The 22,843-nt window shown below is 45.0% G+C and overlaps 1 protein-coding gene across 2 annotated transcripts in view; it reads left to right on the forward strand.

The window, feature by feature from the left end:
- gli2a (GLI family zinc finger 2a) overlaps window positions 1–22,370 on the forward strand; it is a 433,016-nt gene extending 410,646 nt beyond the window's left edge. For both annotated transcript variants that reach the window (XM_078227922.1, XM_078227923.1), the window contains 3 exons: window positions 9,460–9,741; window positions 17,455–17,788; window positions 18,681–22,370. In XM_078227922.1, coding sequence (XP_078084048.1) covers window positions 9,460–9,741; window positions 17,455–17,788; window positions 18,681–21,208 — 3,144 coding nt within the window. In that variant the 3' untranslated portion in view covers window positions 21,209–22,370. The remainder of the gene's footprint in view (window positions 1–9,459; window positions 9,742–17,454; window positions 17,789–18,680) is intronic.
- The last annotated feature ends 473 nt before the right edge of the window (window positions 22,371–22,843 follow it).

The raw sequence follows: 22,843 nt of genomic DNA on the forward strand, positions 1-22,843 counted from the left end.
ATACTGGAGTAAAGTTTGAAGTCTATTTCCCACAACTTTTATTTCAGCAACTCACTGGCAGTAAACTGACTGGCTCTGAGAAAAGGAGAACCAGGGGAACCGCATTGAAAACAAGTCACTTACTGAGGAAGGGAAATAAAATGGCACTTTTTTTTCTCTTTGGCTTAAATTCCAGTCTCCTGTCAACTGCCAATGGCTTTCAGTCCTGGAGTCTGCTACCCACATGTGCTGAGCTACAAGCCAAACATTCCTCGCTCATCGGCTGTAATTGCCATCATCAAGAGCGAGTTGTTTTTTTAAAAAACTGCTTGGATAAGAATTCACTTCGAAAAGATCTCACAGAGCGATTTGAGCTTTATGAGCCCTGCAGAAGTAATAAAGTGCTTTCCTCTCCTCTCCTCTCTCTCCCCTCTCTCTCTCTCTCGAATTCTCGCCTCTCCTCTCAACCTACGAATGCTTTGCTGGCTGATTTTTTTCTTCGAAAAGGGTATTTTCAGACCCATCGATAGGCTTTAATTCGTACACCATAAAACTGACAGGACATGTGTAAGCTGTTCTTTTCTATAATGAGGGTGCTTAAAAAGCCAGTAAAGTTCTGGGAGCAGTGTAGCCATAACATGTTAGCAGATGTTGTCACAGGGTACAAGATGAAAGATCAGGAGGAAGGCTGTTTGGACTTGAATCGAGGCAAGATAACACTTCCTGTTCAGGGATTGAAGTTAGGTGTGTGAATCACAAAGCACCACTGGAAGGTAATGAAGTCTTACATTTTGATAGCGCCTTCCCCGATCTCTGGCACTTTACAGCCAATTAAGTTCTTTTGAAGTGTAGTCACTGTTGTCACGTAGCAGCAGATTTGTACACAGCAAGATCCAACAATCTGCTCTAATGACCAGATAATCTTTTATTGTGATGTTGGATGAGGGATAAATATAGACCAAGGCACCAATCCCCTTACCCTTCTTTGAAATAGTACGTAGAACCTGTTGCACCCATCTGGGAGAACAGACAGGGCCTCGATTTAAAAGCGCATTCAACAGCCAGAATTGTACTGGCACGCCCGCCCCGAAATCGGGCAGGCGAGGCTCACAGAACGGAATTCTCCATTGGCCCCAAGTGAGGTCATAAAATACCAGCCAACATGTTGACACCCATTGAGTACTGCACTCTGGAATCACCCCACATTTATATGCTCAAATTCATGGAACTTAGAGAATTAAACCTGCAACTTTCTAACTCAGATGTGAATGGTGGATGGAGATATTACAAGGGGGCATAACTATAGGGTTCATGGTGGGAGATATAGGAAGGATATCAGAGGTAGGTTCTTTACACAGAGAGTGGTTGGGGTGTGGAATGGACTGCCTGCAGTGATAGTGGAGTCAGACACTTTAGGAACATTTAAGCTGTTATTAGATAGGCACATGGAGCACACCAGGATGATAGGGAGTGGGATAGCTTGATCTTCGTTTCGGATAAAGCTCGGCACAACATCGTGGGCCGAAGGGCCTGTTCTGTGCTGTACTGTTCTATGTCTATGTTCTATGAATGTAGGACCAACTGCGCAAAGTCCCCAGCTGATATGGGTTTGGTGATTAAACGATGCTCGTATCTCAGTCATAGAGGCATGCAGCTCAGAAGCAGGCCCTTCGGCCCACCATGTAAATGCCAACCATCAAATACCACTCAGCCTCCTCTGCTCCAGAGAAACAAACCCAGCCTATCCAGTCTCTCCTCACAGTTGAAACTTTTCATCCCAAGCAACATCCTGGTGAATCTCCTCTGCACCTTCTCTAGTGTAATCATGTCCTTCTGATAGTGTGACAACCAGAACTGCACGCAATGTTCTATCTGTGGCCTAATCAAAGTGTTATAAATTTGTACCAAGAACTCCCTGCTGCTATAATCCATGCCCCGGCTAATGAAAGCAAGCATTCCGTATGCCTTCTTCACCACCCTGTCTACTTGTGCTGCCACCTTCAGGGATCTATGGACCTGTACACCAAGGTTCCTTTGTTCCTCAATACTCCCTAGGGACCTACCATTCATTGTGTATATCCTACCCTTAATAGACCTCCCAAAATGCGTCACCTCGCAATTATCAGGGTTAAATTCCATCTGCCATTGCTCTAAGTGGTTGCCTTTTGTCTTTCAAAGACCAACTTGAAATTGAGGCCACAGGTAAATTGAGTATTTAGTAATCTTGCCCCTGGTTGAAAATATCAGATGATGAATCTGTGTACTTTAGTCCTCCAAGTTGTATCTAGAAATCCACTTTGAGGGAAACTTACATGTGGTATTTTCCCAATATGTCCGTTAGTACATTGACTCTTGTAGCCTTACTGTGAATTCCTGCTGTGTTAAAAATCTCTTCTGGCTCCAGTAAGAATGAGCTGTTCATGTCAGTGGCACTTAGCCTGTTAACAACACTGTTGGATTGACCGATCCAGTACAGAATATGCATCTTCAGTGATATAGAGCCTAACAAAGTAAGGGATGGGAAAAGGATATTTGGGCTAATGGATGAGTGTACAAGTTGTTCTCTCATGGACACTACCCACCTTAGTTAATCGCCAAAGACAATATCCTCAAATCAAACATGACCCCCAAGTTACCCATCTTACTGTAACCTAATGCCTTCCTTGACATGACATTCCTATGACCCCATTTCTTGCAAGACCATCATGTTCCACACATCATTCAATTGTTTCTGTCTGTACTTCTTACTTATTCTTGCGTCTCATTTCTGATTAGATAGTCATGCAAATCTTCTTCACAGTTGATTGAGATTGCATCAAATTTCTTTGCCGGGAACATATTCCACATTTCTGATACTTTGTGGAGACAATAAATTGAATCGAATATGATAGTTTGCTTGAAGCTTCTTAATTCAGGACCTCTGCTCTCTAGTTTTGTATTCACAGCCCATGTCAAACAACCTGCTTCTATCAACAATGCCTCTGAGCACTTTGAAGACATAGTTTAAGGTTATCTACTTATTATCACAAGTAGGCATACATTAAAACTGCAATGAAGCTACTGTGAAAATCCCCGAGTCGCCACACTCCGGCGCCTGTTCGGGTACACTGAGGGAGAATTTAGCATGGACAATGCACCCAACCAGCACGTCTTTTGGAGTGTGGGAGGAAACCGGAGCACCCAGAGGAAACCCACGCAGACACGGGGAAAACGTGCAGGCTCGGGGAGAACGTGCAGACTCCACACAGACAGTGACCCAAGCTGGGAATCAAACCCGGGTCCCTGGCGCTGTGAGGTAGCAGTGCTAACCACTATGCCACTATGCTGTTCTAACCACTGTGCCATCGTGCCACACTGTGCTGCAGGATACAATTTCACAGTCCCCGCTGGAAAGTTTGCAGGCGGGGATGGGGGTGGGTTTCTAAAATTCTGTGTGTGTTCTTCCTGTCACCTACCTGTCCTCCCCGACCTGGAAACAAGTTTAAGGGGGTGGTGGGTGGGATGGGTGCAGGTGAGGTAAAAGATTGCCCACCCATTTCCTCAGTTGCTGCCCTCAATGGCAGTGATTATAAGACCAGTGGGAGGAGGTCAGAGATGGGGGCGAAGCCTGACAAGATAGCCTGCTTGAGCCTCAGGTACCAAAGGGGCAGGGAGTGTGCCTTCTTCAAAGGCCTCTTTCCCAACCAACCCAACCTCTCCCCCAGTCCGGCAGTGCCTGAATTTTAAAATTCTCACCCTTGTTGTGAAACCCCTCGATGGCCACACCCCTCCTGACCTCAGTATCCCGGTCCACCCCTACAATCATAGATTTATAGTCATAGAGGTTTACAGCATGGAAACAGGCCCTTTGGCCCCACTTGTCCATGCTGCCCTTTTTTAAAACCCCGAAGCCAATCCCAATTGCCCGCATTTCGCCCATATCCCTCTATACCCATCTTATCCATGTAACTGCCTAAATGCTTTTTAAAAGACAAAATTGTACCCGCCTCTACTACTACCTCTGGCAGCTTGTTCCAGATACTCACCACCCTCTGTGTGAAAAAATTGCCTCTCTGGACACTTTTGTATCTCTCCCCTCTCACTTTAAACCTATGCCCTCTAGTTTTAGACTCCCCTCCCTTTGGGAAAAGATATTGACTTTCTAGCTGATCTGTGCCCCTCATTATTTTATAGACTTCTATAAGATCACCCCTCAGACTTCTACGCCCTAGAGAAAAAAGTCCCAGTCTATCAAGCCTCTCCTTATAACTCAAACCATCAAGTCCCGGTAGCATCCTAAGTAAATCTCTTCTGCACTCTTTCTAGTTTAATAATATCCTTTCTATAATAGGATGATCAGAACTGTGCACAGTATTCCAAGTGCGGCCTTATCAGTGTCTTGTACAACTTCAACAAGACGTCCCAACTCCTGTATTCAATGTTCTGACCAATGAAAACAAGCATGCCAAATGCCTTCTTCACCACTCTGTCCACCTGTGATTCCACTTTCAAGGAGCTATTAACCTGTACCCCTAGATCTCATTGCTCTGTAACTCTCCCCAACGCCCTATCGTTAACTGAATAAGTCCTGCCCTGGTTCAATCTACCAAAATGCATCACCTCGCGTTATCTAAATCCTATGAGATATCTATACTGTTCCAATTGCATCTCTCCAGTTTTGATCACTCCACCACTGGTTGCCTGGACCCTAAACCCTCACCCCACCTGGCCTTTGCAACCTCATTGGAAGCCCATTAAACATCAGCCCATAGCCCAAGCCCAGATACTTGATGCCCTCTGTTGCTAAGTGATTTTTCAATCTCTTTAGTTTATTTTCGATAAATTCCATCGAAGCTTCACCATAAACTTTACAAATGGAACACTGGCAACTATGTTCTGAAAATCCACGTAGCTATCAACTGGAATAGCATCATTCACTCGACCAATTACCTCCAGAAGGAATGCCAACAGATTATTGAAGCGTGACATAATCATCAATGGACTGAAAATTGAATTGGACAAGTTCTGTAAAGATTCCACCGAGGGACCATCCATGTGGCTCCAAAATAGCCCTGATTGCTTCAGAATCCAGGATAATTACAACTGTTATGGTTTCTTCACCCTTCATATGCACTTCAGATGAATAATATCCTGCATCAAGCAATTGCTCCCCTGAAGTGACTGTAACCACCATATTCATGCTTTAGTCCGTTTCCAAGGATAACATAAGCATGCATCAGACAATAACCTTGAGAGACTTGAGTGCGACCTGAGAATTATTCTCCCTCCAATTATTCTAACCCCTTGTGGATTGTGACTATTTTGGGGTGGCACAGTGGTTAGCACTGCTGCCTCACAGCACCAGGGACCCGGGTTTGATTCTCAGCTTGGGTCACTGTCTGTGCGGAGTCTGCACATTCTCCCCGTGTCTGCGTGGGTTTCCTCCGGGTGCTCCGGTTTCCTCTCACAATCTGAAAGACGTGCTGGTTAAGTGCATTAGCCATGCTAAAGTCTCCCTCAGTGTACCCGAACAGGCACCGGAGTATGGCAACTAGGGGATTTTCACAGTAACTTCATTGCAGTGTTAATGTAAGCCTACTCGTGACACATATAAATAAACTTTAAAAACTTTAAACTCTCCTGGCCTGCCTCCCAGCTTTCACTCTCTGTAAATTGAGTTCATCCAAAACTTTGCTGCCTGCATCCAAATCCTGTTCACCCATTACCCATGTACTTTACATTGACTCCAGTCCGGTCATGCCTGAATTTTAAAATTCCACCCTTGTTGTGCAATCCCTCAATGGCCACACCCCTCCCTATCTCTGTAACCCGGTCCGTCCCTATAATCCCACGAGATATGTGTACTGCTCCAACTCAGGTCTTCCGCCAATTGCGTCTCTCCAATTTTGATTACTCTGCCCCTGGTTGCCTAGATCTTACATTCTAAATTCTCCCATTTATCCATCACTCCTGTTTTCGCCTCCTTAATTTGACTCCCAGTCCCAGTGCCTTAATTTTAAAATTCTTGCGCTTATTTTCAAATTGCCCTGTGGCTTTGTTCTTCCCGATCTCTATAATCTTCCACTGCAGCCCTACACATACCTGCATTTCGCCAACTATGTTCAGCACCCGATTTTAATCACTCCGCCATTAATGGTCGAGCTTTCAGTTAACTGGACCTTAAATTCTGGAGATCCCTCCCTGAACCCCTCTACCTCTCTTTCCTCCCTTAAGATGCTCTTTAAAACCTACCTCTTTGACCAAGCTTTTGTTCATCTCTCCGAATATCTCCCCTTGTGTCTTGGCGTCAAATATTGTTTGACAATGCTCCTTAATGTTTTACTATGTTAAAGGTGCAATATAAATGCAAATTAGGTTTGTTATTGCTGGGCTTCTGATCTGTGGTCAAAACACTGTAACCCTATGTTACGGAATCTTCGATCGCAAACTCACACTCTGCTGCAGTGGTACCGGTGATTAGTGTTCCAAAAGCTGGACCCTGTACGATCAAATGCCACATAAAATATCTATGTTTGTGAACCCAGACCAGTAGATTGGATTTCAAACTCTCCTTTCATAAAGGCAGCACTTGCTGAATATTGCGGAGTGTGCTAATAGCTAATTAACAACCAATTGAAGATAATCAGTTGAGCTCATAATGTAGCTCATTTACACTTGCTAGAAATGATATACATTCATACACAGGCAGCCATTCTCTGAAACAAAAGGAACATGCCCAAGTTATGTGTCTTTTTTTGAATTACCTGGGAGCCTTGGCAGGCCTTAGTTTCCTGTTGCTTTCTTCATGGCCAGAGTCAATTTGCTAACCAGTCAGCACACTATTCCCCTGTAGTATTAATTGCTGTGATCATTTGAAATATGGCATTCTTGCCTTTGGCCTGATGAGTGCAAGATGAAAGGCTTTGGCGACATATCTCTCTTTGCGTCAATGTTCAAATTCTGCACTGTCAAACACAAACCATTTTGTACCAATTCAGTGGTTGTTTTAAGAATTCTTTATCTTTTTTTACATGAAGTCAAGTGACCAGTGAAGTAAAATCGATTCAGTGTTAACACTGTGAAGGGTAGTTTTTGTGTGGCAAGCTTTCATCAGAAGCAATGTCCCTGGCTTCTGAAGCACTGCACTCCAGATCTGTTGGAGAAATGTTCTCTGAACAAGATTATTTGTGGTAACGGAGGGTCTCCCCTTACTTGCCTGGCATAGCTACAGGCCACCACAGATGGTGGAATGGAAGATGACTGCACTGTCTCTCTTCCTCTCTGTTAACGTGGAGATGTGAGAGGAGAAAAAAAATCAACAGGAAAAGAGTGAAGGATGTTCCATTGCAGCAATAACTTTAAATATAGAAAGTAGGAGCAGGAGGAGGCCCTTTGAGCCCATTCTGCCATTCATTATGATCATGGCTGATCATCCAACTCATAGCCTGATCCCACCATATCCCCATATCTTTTGATCCCCTTAATCCCAAGAGCTATATCTAACTGTCGCTTGGAAACATTCAATGTTTTGGCCTCAACTATGTTTCTGTGGTAGTGAATTCCACAGGCTGACCACTCTCTGGGTGAAGAAATTTCTCCTCATCTCAGTCCTAAACCATCTAGCCTGTGTCTTCAGACTGTGACCCCTGGTTCTGGACACCCCCCACCATCGGGAACGTTCTTCCAATTAATACCTGACCAGTAGAAACTTAAATCAATTCCCACAGTGAATGAAAGCTGAGAGAAAGCCATGGGAATTCTAATTAAAAATGAATAAACATTGGGTAATAAAGGAAGTGAAATGAATGTATTTTTACCCATAAGAACACAACAAGCTGGGGTCAAAACAACATAGGAACTAGGAGCAGAAGTAGGCAAATTCATCCCTTCGAGCCTGCTCCGCCGTTCAATCAGGTCATGGCTGATCTCTCCCCTGGTCTCAAAAATCCACCTCCCTACCTGTTGCTCATATCCCTTTATCCCTTTCTTTATTAGAACAAACATGGCACCAGCCCGTTTCTCGATCGTAACTCTCGGTTATATACCTCTCTTGACTCTCTCACCTACCAAAGGGCTTCTTTGGTGCGGCACGGTAGCACAGTGGTTAGCACTGCTGCTTCACAGCTCCAGGGTCCCGGGTTCGATTCCCGGCTCAGGTCACTGTCTGTGTGGAGTTTGCACATTCTCCTCGTGTCTGCGTGGGTTTCCTCCGGGTGCTCCGGTTTCCTCCCACAGTCCAAAGATGTGCGGGTTAGGTTGATTGGCCACGTTAAAAAAAATTGCCCCTTAGAGTCCTGAGATGCGTAGGTTAGTGGGTAAATATGTGGGGGTAGGGCCTGGGTGGGATTGTGGTCGGTGCAGACTCGATGGGCCGAATGGCCTCCTTCTGCACTGTAGGGTTTCTATGATTTCTATGATTCTCTTCCCAACTGCTATGCAACTCAAATGGATCTATAAATCTCTCTATTTCTCTCAGTTCTTGACCCAACAGTTGTTCATGCAGTTGCTTCTCAACTGAATCAACTGACCCAGGACAAAGCGCCTTATCTGATTGGCTGTTTCACAGTAACCTGCTAGGAGGGGTGGGGGGTGGGGGAGGAGGCTGTAGAAGCCAAAGTTCCTCCCATCTCTAATCTTGCTCCTCCAGGCTTGTGAATTTTGTGCCGTTGCCCAGAAGGGCGATAGATAATCTTGTGGAGTAAACTGTCAGGATACAGGATGGGAAGTTGGAATTGACAGTAAAAAGGAGTTCAAAAAAGTGATTTAATGTATTCCATAGAGCCAAGGGATCCTGGTGAGAAATCAGATAAATGCGTTCGATACCTGAAAAATGGGAAGGGCTGTGAAGCCAGGGAACTGATGTTGTTCCTGAAAGCTCTTTATGTTCCAGTGACTCTGGGAGATTGTACAAAGCTTCACCACACAGAAGCAGGCCAGTCGGCCCGATACATCCATGCTGTTGTGAATACAGCAGATGAGCCGCCTTCCATTTTCTTTCAAATTAATTTATTAGTGTCACATGTAGGCTTACATTCATACTGCAATGAAATTACTGTGAAAATCCCCTAATCAGCACACATGTTAAGGTAGACTGAGGGGGAATTTAGCACGGCCAATGCACTTAACCAGCACGTGTTTCGGACTGTGGGAGGAAACTGGAGCACCCAGAGGAAACCCACGCAGACACGGGGAGAACGTGCAGACTCTGCACAGACAGTGACCCAAGCTGGGAATTGAACCCGGGTTCCTGGCGCTGTGAGGCAGCAGTGCTAACCACTGTGCCACCCACCACCTTACTTCAACCTATCATTATATTTTCCTATTCCTTTCCCCCTCATGTAATTATCTACTTTCCCCTCAAATGAACTTATTCAGCCATTCCAAGAGGAACCAGATTTCACATTCTCGCCCGTCTGTGAGGAAAGGAGTTTCTCCTGCAATCCTTGCTGGATTTATTGATGCCCATTTGTATTTATCTGGAGCTGTTTCTTCTCATTCCAGAAACCATATGTCTGCAAAATTCCTGGTTGTACCAAGCGGTATACAGACCCGAGCTCCCTTCGGAAACACGTGAAGACAGTGCATGGACCAGATGCCCACGTGACGAAAAAGCAGCGCAATGACACCCATCCCAGGCCTCCAGCCCCCAAGGAGGGCGGTGACCACGACGTGGCCATTGGGTCCGGTAACAGAGGGGCCGAGGAAAAGGTCGAGGCAAACAGCACCAGTGGGGGTCTGGATGACTGCCTGCAAGTGAAAACCATCAAAACCGAAAATTCCATGGTAAGTCCAATAGCTATTGGTAAGAGCAGCAATCCACTAATCAGCAACAGGCAGCAGGAATGTCAGATGATTAACTGCAAAACTCTAATATAATTAGCATTGCCAAAGTCAATATTACAGAGTCGTGCGGTACAGAATCAGCTCATCATGCCTGTGCATGCTAATTAACATCAATCCGACAAGAAAACATGATTAGTAAAGATATTTGTTTACCGTAACAGATAACTGAAAAAGTCAATCGATATCCATTAACAAGATTTGTACGCATGTAAATTATTGCTAATATTCGACCTCGAATTGATGCTTTGCTACTTCTAACCTTGACTCTTTCAACCCCTAACTTCTACACTACATAAAATGTCAGCTAGGAATGCAAAACATTGCATTGTAAAAGTGCATTTAAATATTTAACCTAATTTATGTGATGAGATTGGGGATTTAAACCCTTTTATGTACTGTAGATTGCAGCATATAAATTGATCTGGTGTATAAGACGACACTCCTTTTTTTGGAACCAAAATTCAGGTTTGGGCCTATACTCAATGTATAAGTCAACCACCACCCCCCCCCCATTTTTCCACTGATAAATTCATGGTTAGGGCTATGCCCGTATTATGAGTTGGCCTCAACTTTTCAGCTCAGAGTATGTGTGATACTCGTATTAAAAGTTAATACATGGGATCATGCAATTGATATAGGCCCTGTTGCCAGGGAGATGTTCAGGAATATAAGATACGCCCACACGGAGTAGACGGCAACCGGCGACCCGAAATTGGTCCTCCTGCACCAATACTGGTGGTTCACACTTTATATTTGTTGTATAAACCAATCCCCATCTTTGGAAGGATTTTTTAAGCTTCAGTGCTCGGTGATGTGATCCACCATGAATTGGTTTGGATTTACAGGTTCATGTCATCAACACAGCAAGCTGCTTCTCCGATAATAAGCTCATGCCCAACGGTGCTGAGAATTATGGGAGTCGAGTGGAACAAGGAAACGGGTCAGGGTCTTTCCTGGGTGATATCCAAACACAGGAGCCAGGAAGAATCCAGCCCCGATTCCTGACCCTTTGCGGCTGTGAAAAAAAGAAAAGAGATCTTTGTCTTTGGATCCAGGGCAGTTGCTGCCTGTTCTTTGCCTTTTACGGAAGATCGGCTGGATGTTGGGCTCAAGGCTGTCAACCTGTGGACATGCCTCCAAACGGGTGCCTCATGTCTGGATGAGGTGCGAGGGGAACCAGGACCCTGCACCTTGGTAACTTAGCTTTATGGACATAGGCATTCTGCCCCTTAGGGAAAGCTCCATAAATACTGAGGCCTAATAAAGGACTGGAGACCTGGGTAATGGAGCACCCGCACTATTAAGGAGGACAATTTGGCTATTCAAATGCTCAAAGGAAATAAGGTAAGAGTTTTGTCAAATGTCAGTGCAGGACTTCTGGAAAGTGTGTTAGCGATGTTGCAGTTTTGATCTGGGACTGATCATGCTCTTCATTTCTCTTGCAAAAAAAAAACGCGAATGTCAAACTAATTCGCCGTGACTCTTTACTAACCTACTAACAATGTCTCCTCCTTTTCTTCTGCTGCTGACTCCTGGGTGTGTTGCTATGTTTGCTGCCCCAATGTTCTTTCCTTCCTGACTGTACCTTCCTAAGGACAGTCGGTACTAAGGTGAGCAAAGTAAAGGCTTTCTTAAGCTGCAATCTGGCCTGCTTTATGACTGTACTAAGCATGTTCCTTTATCATTGACGACACTCTGTTGTAAATGCCGGTGTATCTGTGGCATTGAGGCTGGGATGTGCAGATTCTCAGTCGGGGTACGAAGCAACATTTTTGAAATTGTTTTGCATTAGCATCTGCTATCTGTGACAGCTGAAGGGTATTATTTAAGAAAAAAAAAGAGATTCAAAACGGGTTTAAATATTTCTTTGAAATGGAGTTCTTCGATTTGCCTGAATAAAAAAACCTAAGCAGTAAGCATAATTTGTTACAGTGCTTTGGGAAGAAATGAGACGTGGAACAGTTGGAATTAAAGTGTAAATATGGCACACATTATCTAAACAACTTATAGAAATACAGTTTGTAAGCATGAAGCTGTGCTTTGATTCTACTGAAAGTCCCCCATTTCAATACAGAATACAGAACACATCCCAATTTTCAGAGCACATTATATAAATGCCTTTGCTGTAAGACTGTGCAGGGAGCATCTACAAATTGTTGACCATTACTTAAAAGACCTAACCGCAGCCACCAGATAGAGATTTGCACACCAGTTTTGATAACCTCTGCAATTCCTCACATTCCGATACACGACACAAGTATGCTGTTTATACAAGGCTGCTTTAAGTAAGTATCAACAGGAAATCTATTTACAATAAGGGTGAAATGCATGGAATGGTACAGCACAGACCGGAGGCCATTCGGTCTGTCGTGTTCTTTCATGTCTGTCGTGTCGAATTCTTTGGACTCTGGAATAGTTCCTACAGATTGGAGGGTAGTTAATGTAAGCCCGCTTTTCAAAAAGGGAGGTAGAGAGAAAACAGGGAACTATAGACCAGTGAGCCTCACGTCGGAACTGGGGAAGTTGCTAGAGTCTATTATCAAGGATTTCATAACTCGGCATTTGGAAGGCAGTGGTATAATCAGACAAAATCAGCATGGATTTACAAAAGGGAAATCATGCTTGACAAAATCCATTGGAATTTTTGAGGATGTAGAGTTGACCAAGGAGAACGAGTGGATGTGGCTTATTTAGATTTTCAGAAGGCTTTCGACAAGGTCTCACATAACAGACTACTATATAAATTTAAAGTACATGGGATTGCAGGAAATGGATAGAAGACTGGTTCTCAGATAGGAAGCAAAGAGTTGGCATAAATGGGCCTTTTTCTGATTGGCAGTCAGTGACTAGTGGGGTCCCTCAGGGATCTGTGCTAGGACCCCAACTGTTCATATTATATATTAAGAATTTAGATGAGGGAACTGAATGTATTATCTTCAAATTTGCAGATGATACAAAGTTGGGTGGGAGGGTGAGCTGTGAGGAAGATGCAGAGATGCATCAGCGTGATTTGGACAGGCTGAGTATGTGGGCATATGCATGGCAGATGCAGTATAATGTGGATAAATGTGAGGTTATCCACTTAGGTAGCAATAATAGGAAGACAGATTCTTACTTGAATGTGTGTAAATTGAGAGAGGTGGATATTCAACCATGCCACTCATGCCAACCCATGCTCCCCACCCACTTCAAGACCTTTTATAGACCCTATTCCAACTTACTGCCAACATATGAGACCCACTCATCAACATAGTCCATTATAGCCTCAGTGCCAACTTGGTGGAACTCATGCCAAGCCATGCCTCCCATACCTTTGCCCTTAGACCCTCCATGTCAACACACCCATACATACAATGGGCAGACCTCAGGGGCTCTGCTGAAATGAAATAACATTTTAAATATCTATTATAGTATTCAATATATAAAATGTCTCATTCATGAAAGCCCATTCAATATATTTAAATACCCTCAAGTAATTAATACTTTATAAAAACAAACATTTGTATTCATAACCCTATCTCAAAGAGAACTTATCATTTAATAATCTCTCTGAGATGTCAATCAAACATGAACTTAAAGCCCCCCACTGTGCTAATTATATATTGTGGAAAGCAGTCAAGCAGTAATAATGTTATTATGATATCGCTTAGCGTTATGTCAACAAACAGCTACTGATACTGTTAGAACATCATTTATTCGCAGACACAGGCAGGAAATTCTAACAATTCTAAGGTCAGGGGATTTAAATAACTTGACAGCATGACAGTTCTATATATCTTCTTTGCCCTTCAAGAGCATTAACATCTCCAGCATAAAGTTGTGGAGGTTGAGGCCATTCCTCGAGTGAAAATTGGGTTCCCATTGGAAATATTCATCACTTGTAATGATAGTTAAAATGCTGCGCTGTTTAAAATCAATCAGGCTTTCTTTCTGAAAATCATAGCACGCCATAGTTAATACCAATAAAAATGATCTGAGCATTGGGAAGGAATTATGGGAAAGAGAGTAGTTACAATATGGAACTTGCTATAACCTGGAATAGTTGAGGTGAAACATAGAAACCCTACAGTGCAGAAGGAGGCCATTCGGCCCATCGAGTCTGCACCGACCACAATCCCACCCAGGCCCTACCCCCACATATTTTACCCGCTAATCCCTCTAACCTACACATCCCAGGACTCTAAGGGGCAATTTTTAACCTGGCCAATCAACCTAATCCGCACATCTTTGGACTGTGGGAGGAAACCGGAGCACCCGGAGGAAACCCACGCAGACACGAGGAGAATGTGCAAACTCCACACAGACAGTGACCCAAGCCGGGAATCGAACTCAGGACCCTGGAGCTGTGAAGCAGCAGTGCTAACCACTGTGCTACCGTGCCGCAGATACATTCAAGGGGAACAGAGGGAGAAAGGAATAGAAGGATATGTTGATGGAGTTGGATGAAGCATAAAAACTGGCAAGGACCTGGTGGGCTGAATGGCCTGTTCCTGTGCTGGAAACATTTTGTAAGAGGAATATCTTTTTCCTCACGAAGGAATATGGCTTCACATAATTTCCATTAAATTGTTGTTGCTGCAATGCAATAATTTGTTCGATGTAAGTTCCATCGTTATGTCTTGAGTGTTCACTGAATGTAACACAAGGTCTGGTAAACATTGTAAGACTCTGACTCTGGTGTCTGAAGGAGGAACCTTCCTCCTTCAGACACCAACTTGTGCATATACTTAAGTTTCCAAAGCAGAGGCCAATTTCAGGGACCCTTCAACTCCCTGACCTCTCTTCCACCCTGTATCCACAAGCCGCTGAGCTAGAACCTGGGGGGCTTAGGGGGGGAGGGGGGTGTCAAACAGCCTGGGTCAGTTGCCACAAAGTACACAAACCCCACATTCTAAAAGTTGACCTCCGCTGTGAAAGCTTCAATACATTGACACGCTAGTGACAATGTTTATGAATAGCACAGACATTCCCTAATGTATTGCTGCTAAGAAAGATCTGTTATGTTCCTGCCCCCAATTCTTACCTTTTACCCAACACTTGATAATCTTTGAAACTATCGCTGGCATTGTGAAAAAAGAGAGTGCTTTTCTCCTCCTCCACCCCCACCCCGCCCTCCCCCCCACTGTCCCACCCCTACCTCTGCAATTCAAAACTCTTCCATTGTGTTTGCACTGGGATAGATTAACACAATCTTTGGGGAGAGGAGCTACCCAGTGGTTTCAGTGTATCTTTAAAGCATGTTAATATTTTATAACATTGCAGCTTTAAAACATGTCTTCCAGTTAATGACCTGATCAGAAATTACCCACCATTTTGCTTATGGTCCAGTGTGTAACAACAACTCGTGTTCACATAGCGCCTGAAGAGAGTAAAACACCCCAAGGCATCTAAGATGTCAAGGCTCCAACATGCACATTGAAAAGCCTTGAATGTGATTAGATGTCTATGCTGAGGTCATCAATCCCAGCGAGTGAGCTGAAAGTGGCCTGAATATCGCTGTCTTCATCTTAATTACCATTATAGTTTCTAAAGAGCTTTGGAATGTCCTGAGGTGGTGAAAGACACCATATAAATGAATCACAGAATCCCTACAGTGCAGAAAAGGCCATTTGGCCCATCACGTCTGCACCGACTCTCTGACAAGGGTATCCTAACCAGGCCCTCTCCCCCACCCTATCCCTGTAACCCCACACATTTACAAAGAACAAGAACAAAGAACAGTACAGCACAGGAAACAGGCCCTTCGGCCCTCCAAGCCTGTGCCGCTCATTGGTCCAACTAGACCATTCGTTTGTATCCCTCCATTCCCAGACTGCTCATGTGACTATCCAGGTAAGTCTTAAACAATGCCAGCGTGTCTGCCTCCACCAACCTACTTGGCAGCGCATTCCAGGCCTCCACCACTCTCTGTGTAAAAAACGTCCCTCTGATATCTGAGTTATACCTCGCCCCTCTCACCTTGAGCCCGTGACCCCTCGTGATCGTCACCTCCGACCTGGGAAAAAGCTTCCCACTGTTCACCCTATCTATACCCTTCATAATTTTGTACACCTCTATTAGGTCTCCCCTCATTCTCCGTCTTTCCAGGGAGAACAAGCCCAGTTTACCCAATCTCTCCTCATAGCTAAGACCCTCCATACCAGGCAACATCCTGGTAAACCTTCTCTGCACTCTCTCTAAAGCCTCCACGTCCTTCTGGTAGTGCGGCGACCAGAACTGGACGCAGTACTCCAAATGTGGCCTAACCAGCGTCTATACAGCTGCAACATCAGACTCCAGCTTTTATACTCTATACCCCGTCCTATAAAGGCAAGCATACCATATGCCTTCTTCACCACCTTCTCCACCTGTGCTGCCATCTTCAAGGATTTGTGGACTTGCACATCTAGGCCCCTCTGTGTTTCTATACTCTTGATGGCTCTGCCATGTATTGTATAACTCCCTCCTACATTAGTTCTTCCAAAATGCATCACTTTGCATTTATCTGGATTAAATTCCATCTGCCATTTCTCCGCCCAATTTTCCAGCCTATCTATATCCTGCTGTATTGTCCGACAATGTTCATCACTATCCGCAAGTCCAGCCATCTTTGTGTCATCTGCAAACTTGCTGATAACACCAGTTACACCTTCTTCCAAATCATTTATATATATCACAAATAGCAGAGGTCCCAGTACAGAGCCCTGCGGAACACCACTGGTCACAGACCTCCAGCCGGAAAAAGACCCTTCGACTGCTACCCTCTGTCTCCTGTAGCCAAGCCAGTTTTCTACCCATCTAGCCACCTCTCCTTGTATCCCATGAGCTTTAACCTTCTTAACCAACCTGCCATGAGAGATTATCCCGACAATCCATCTAAACTTTAGGACACCAAGGGGTAATTTAGCATGGCCGATCAACCTAACCTGCACATCTCTAGACTGTGGGAGGAAACCCACGCAGACAGGGGGAGAATGTGCTAACTGCACACAGTCACCCAAAGCCAGAATTGAACCTGGGTCCCTGGCGCTGTGAGGCAGCAGTGCTGACCTTTGTGCCAGCGTGCCACCACCAATCGGTCCCTGGTTCAATTCTCAAAGCGTACTGAGTTAGTTGTGAGCAGCTCCAGAAGCTCCAGGTATGAGCTGCAGCACCCCTGATCAATGAAGGGAAAACCCAGTCAGGACACTTGCTGCTCCTCGTGCTACACTGATTTGGACGTCATGTGAGGACAGGATCTCACTCTGCTGCAATGCCCTTCATAAGTGGGGAAGAAAGGTCGCACTCACTGTGAAAACTCACAAATGAGAAATGCCCATTGGGTGAGATAGTTGAGGGCGATCATTGCTTCCAATTACTTCAGAAATGGAAGGAAAAAACTTCTTCAAATAATTGATTTGATTTGATTTATTATTGTCACATGTATTGTGTACAGTGAAAAGTATTGTTTCTTGCGCACTATCCAGACAAAGTATACCATTCATAGAGAAGGAAAGGAGAGAGTGCAGAATATAGTGTTACAGTCATTGATAGGGTGTAGAGAAAGTCGTATTACCATATTACCACATGGCAAACTTTGAAGGTAATACCACACCCAGTTGTGTGGTCTCGATGTTGTTGCCTTTGGATTTTACATTGGAACTCTGAAAGAATCTGTTCTTTTTTTCACCTCAGATGTATCAGTCCAGCCCTGGTGGCCAATCTTCATGCAGCAGTGAACCATCGCCACTTGGCAGCACCAACAACAATGACAGTGGAGTAGAAATGAACATCAACAGTGGAGGTAGCCTGGGAGATTTGACTGCCTTAGATGATTCCCCAATTGTGGACTCCACTGTTTCATCTGGAACTTCAGCAATCAGCCTTCAGTTGAGAAAGAACATGACAGCACCCCAAAGACTTGAGCAACTCAAGAAAGAAAAATTGAAGCAGGTTAGAGATATTCCTTCATGGGCAAACCCAGTGCCACCAGTCAAGAACACCAAACTGCCTCTCATTCCTATGAATGGTAAGTAGCTTTTCCAGCCTTGGTGAGATAGTTCATCTCTCTGTAGTTTTTTTAAGTGGTAAGGATCTGCTTGGTTAAATATTTACACAGGCCGGGATTTTACACGCGGCCCCGCAGCATGTTTTGCGGCGGCAGAAGTGGTACGCATTGGCCAGCAGCAGGATCTTCCAGTCCTGCCGCTGTCAATGATTTTCCCCTTGTGTAGCACCCTCTGCCCCTGAGGAAATGCAGCAGGGGGTTTGTCATCGGCAGGACTGGAAGATCCTACCAGCAGGAACAGCCGGAAAAATTAGGCCCTAGAATTTACAGCACAGAAACTGATCTGTGTTTACTGCCCTGGTCCTACTTGGCCTGGCCATATTGTGAGAACGCTATTGTTCGAGGCAGCACAGTGACACAGTAGCTAACACCACAGCCCCACAGCACCATGGACCCGGGTTCAATCCTGGCTTCGGGTGATTGTCTGTGCGGAGTTTGCATGTTCTCCCCGTGTCTGCGTGGGTTTCCTCCGGGTGCTCCGGTTTCCTCCCACAGTCCAAAGATGTGCAGGTTAGGTAGACTGACCATGCTAAATTCCCCCTTAGTGTCAGGGTAAATACGTGGGGTTACGGGATAGGGCCTGGGTGGGATTGTTGTCGTTGCAGGCTCGATATGCTGAACGGCCTCTTTCTGCAGTGTAAGGATTCTGTGACCTTTATTGCAAGGGGGGTAGGGTCCAAGAATAAAGAGGTTTTGCTACTCAGGGCTTTGGTGAGACCACATGTGGAATCCTGTGGGAGGTCCTGATCTCCATATTTAATGGTTCTATGATTCTATTCCTTTCTCCCTCGTGTTCTTATCTAGTTTCACTTTTGTCAAGCATGAGCTTAATGGACATTTTATATATTTTTAGGAGTTTCACTGGAAAATTCAAGTACTGGTGGTTCCACTGCTGTGTTGCCTAACCCTAGAATAATGGAACTGTCCAACAGTGAGATCACAGTTTTGAATCAACTGAATGAGCGCCGTGACAGTGCCACAAGCACGATCAGCTCAGCTTACACCGTCAGTCGAAGATCATCTGGCATTTCCCCTTACTTTTCCAGCCGCCGTTCCAGCGAGGCCTCTCACATGGGTGGCCGTCCAAATAACATCAGCTCCGCCGACTCTTATGATCCCATCTCCACCGACCTATCGCGGAGGTCCAGTGAGGTCAGTTACTGTGGCGGCCTACTCAACCTCACGCCGGCTGAGCAGTACAGGCTGAAGGCTAAATATGCCGCAGCAACCGGTGGACCACCGCCCACGCCCCTGCCCAACATGGAACGCATGAGTCTGAAGGCAAGAATGTCTCTCCTGGGTGAAGGCTCCAATTCCATGTACCCTTCCTTTCCCCCTCCTGCCGCTCAAAGGCGATGCAGTGATGGCGTTCCACGTGGATACGGAACAGCGGCGCTCAGGCCCCATGAGGTAGTTGGCAACGTCACCAGGCGGGCAAGTGACCCCGTGAGGCGGACAGCTGTGGATCCTCTGTCGCTTCCGAGGGTGCAGCGTTTCAACAGCATGAACAACATGAACCCGCTGCCGTTGCCGCCGGCAATGGACAGGAGACACTACGGCCTTCAAAACCCTGCTCGTTCGGACGGGAGCCTCCACAGGTGTGCCTACTCGCCTAGGCCACCCAGCATCAGTGAGAACATCGTCATGGAAACGATAGCCGGCGAGATCGACGCTCAAGCTGTGGAGGATGACATCATGTTGCCCGATGACGTGGTGCAGTACATCAATTCTCAGGAAAATCGATTGGCCCAAGATAATAATTTGTTAAATTACTCTGGCCCCCAAATGCAGGGTTTCCAAGAGAACATAGGCATGCAGAATCAAAACATGTATGCCCAGCGCGGAATGGCAATGGTGGATAGTAACATGAATCAGTCAAGTTCTATGATGACGCAATGCCAGATGAGTCCAGGGAGTCAACCATACCAGGGATCATCTAACATGAGCAAGAACAGCATGCCAGTCCAGTGGAATGAAGTAAGCTCAGGTACAGTTGACGCCATTCCCGACCAAACAAAGCAGCAGTTTTCTCGGTCAAACCTGGCAGTAGTTCATCAGAAGCAGATGTTTGACCAGTATCAGAACCTCAACTCTTCTCAGCAGACTGTGACGATGAACCAGAGTGAGATGGCACTGTCACAGCAGGGTTTGATGCAAAGAGGTGTCGGCATGAATGGGCAAAGGATGAACTACATGCAGCAACAACAACAACAACATCATCAGCAGCAGATGAGCATGTGCCAGAATGTTAATCAGCCTCTCAGCCCGCACCAGACTTTTAATCAGCCCAACCAAATGCTTAGTCCCAACGTCACTAGCCGGACCCTAAGCCAAACGTCTTGCAGCAATATGCCAGCCAACAACATCATGGGTTCGCCTGCGCCAACAGGTACACAAGAATTTAAGCAGATGGCAATGATGCAGAGCAAAGACGCGGCAATCAAAAACTACGTACAAGCCCAGCAGGTCCGTGCACAGATTCATCAACAAATGACTGCCGCAAATGAGATGCCAATGATGATGAATGGTTGCCGTGGGAGAGAGGCACCAGGACAAGGCATGCATATCGCAAGCCAACAGAACTTTGGATCTCACATCCAGTCCGGTAGAAATCCCGACCGTAACCCCTTTGCTGCTCACGGGGGTTTAAGCCAAGCGAGTTCCCAAGTCAGCCCGAACCAGCAGAACTTTAGCCAACCGGGGCAAAACGTCATGAATTCCGTCGGGCACAACTTAAGTCGCGGAATGATGCAGCCGCACCCTCCCCAGGGTCCGAATCCATTGGGAAGGCAGCATGGTCTGATTAACTCTTTAAACATGCAACAGCAGAGCTATTTGCAGAGCCCACTCCAGATGAACGGCATGAGCCCTGGGCACGGACAATCCGAAATAAGCCACAATCAGCCGGGTAATCAACTCTCGATGCAGTCTCAACAGTGTAATAATAACGACGCTTCAGACAGCAACTTGATGTTTTACTCCGGTCAGATCCACATGTACGAACAAAATGGCAACTTTGGTGGCCAAATGGACTGTGCTGTCCAGCAGCAACAGCGTATGCAAGGTGTCAAAGCTACATCAATGGCCTCACCAGGCACCAACCAAGTATCAAGTACTGTAAATTCCCACAGTCTAGAGCACGCACAGATAGATTTTGATGCTATCATGGATGACGGTGACCATTCTAGCTTGATGTCAGGCACATTAAGCCCCAGCATTTTGCAGAACCTCTCCCAAAATTCCTCACGTCTCACAACTCCCCGGAATTCTCTGACGCTGCAGCCCATTCCTGCCGGGTTGACTAATATGGCAATAGGAGACATGAGCTCTATGTTGACTACCTTGGCTGAGGAGAATAAATTTCTCAACATGATGTCTTAAATGTTCAAGAACGGTGAGGAGCATTTCCAATTTCAGATTCCGGCAGCTTCAAAGCGCGATGGTTTTAAAAAGAGTAACGACCCGAAAGAAAGCGATCTTTTTTTTTTATAGACTTTGTATTTTAATGTATAAAAAGAAACCTTTATTCTGCAGAAAGAGAATTAGGACATTTTACAAAGGCTTATATATTTGTGAATAGCAATTTCTTGCTGTGTTTCGAAGAGATAGCTGGTGGATTGACAAGTTACGTCAAGAGGTGTGTTATTTGAAACGGGAATCCTGGTTTTATTTGTTGCAAAGCACTGATATTGTATATTAGACCCAACAGGCATGGGCGCAAACCAAACATTGCCCAATCCTTCCTTATAAATAGTAGATGTGTGCTTCCTTGTATTTCATTGATGTGGACTCCCCAGTGTGTATTAATTCATTCATTGTCATTGCAAAGTGTTTTAGTTTGACTAAGTGAAAGAACGAAAGGCACACTGATAGATACCATCAAAGCCATATCGTATACTGCTTCCTTTTGCGAGTTTAGCTCTTAAATACCCCACATTTGGTAAACTATCATTATAAAACCCCACGGCAATACGGACTCGATAGTTTGTGGACATTGTTTGTTGTAAATGGTACGGCACGGAAAAGCAAGGAATTCCCATATCATAGCATCAAGAAGTGCCTTACTATGTCATGTTATTTTCAAATAGTGAAGGCCGTTTTATTCAGTTTAAGACATTTTGGAAACAGTTTCCGGCAATTTGCTTGTAATATGGCAGCGCTATCGGTACTATCCTAGTTAACATTGCAGTGTTTAAATGAAAATAGTTTCAATATGTTTGAGAATTATTGTGAAAGATATGCAAAGCATCTTTTCAATATATATGAGCTGAAACGTGTTCTTTGTTGTGCGTTCTTAGTGCAAAAAGCATCTCATGTAAAGAATTTTAAACATTGGACATCCATCCCAGTCTGTAAATATACAACATGTTAAAACTGTGTTTTGAATAAAAACGCCAATCTGACTATTTTTGATCAACATGTAGCCCTGGACATTTCCTGTAACCGATTCCTCTCAGCACACAGAATAGATCTAGCGATCTAAATGTATATACACTTTTTGTACAATAACAAACTTTTCTTTAATAAAAGCAACATTGAATGTACATAACTTGTCTTGATTTAAATCATAATGTAAGGAGAGCAGATGGTGTTTTTTTTTATCCTTTCGTGGGACACAGGCGTCGCTGGCTGGGTCAGCATAATTGCCCATCCTTGGTTGCCCGAGGGCAGTTGAGAGTCATCGGTAGCTCTGGAGTCACGTGTAGGCCAGACCGGGTAAGGATGGCAGATTTCCTTCCCGAAAGGACATTAGTGCACCAGATGGGTTTTTCCAACAATTGGCAATGGTTTCATGGTCATCGGTAACCATGAACCATCGTGGGCAAAGAAGTGGCAGATGGAATGCAATGTGAAAAAGTGTGAAGTTATGCACTTTGGAAGGAGGAATGGAGGCATAGGCTATTTTCTAAATGGGAAAATGCTGAGGAAATCAGAAACACAGGTTAGGTTAGGGCCGGTCAAGGATAGTAGTGGGAACTTGTGTATGGAGTCAGTAGAGATAGGCGAGGTGATGAA

Source organism: Mustelus asterias, chromosome 14 (genome assembly GCF_964213995.1).
Source record: "Mustelus asterias chromosome 14, sMusAst1.hap1.1, whole genome shotgun sequence".
Taxonomy (NCBI): Eukaryota; Metazoa; Chordata; class Chondrichthyes; order Carcharhiniformes; family Triakidae; genus Mustelus; species Mustelus asterias.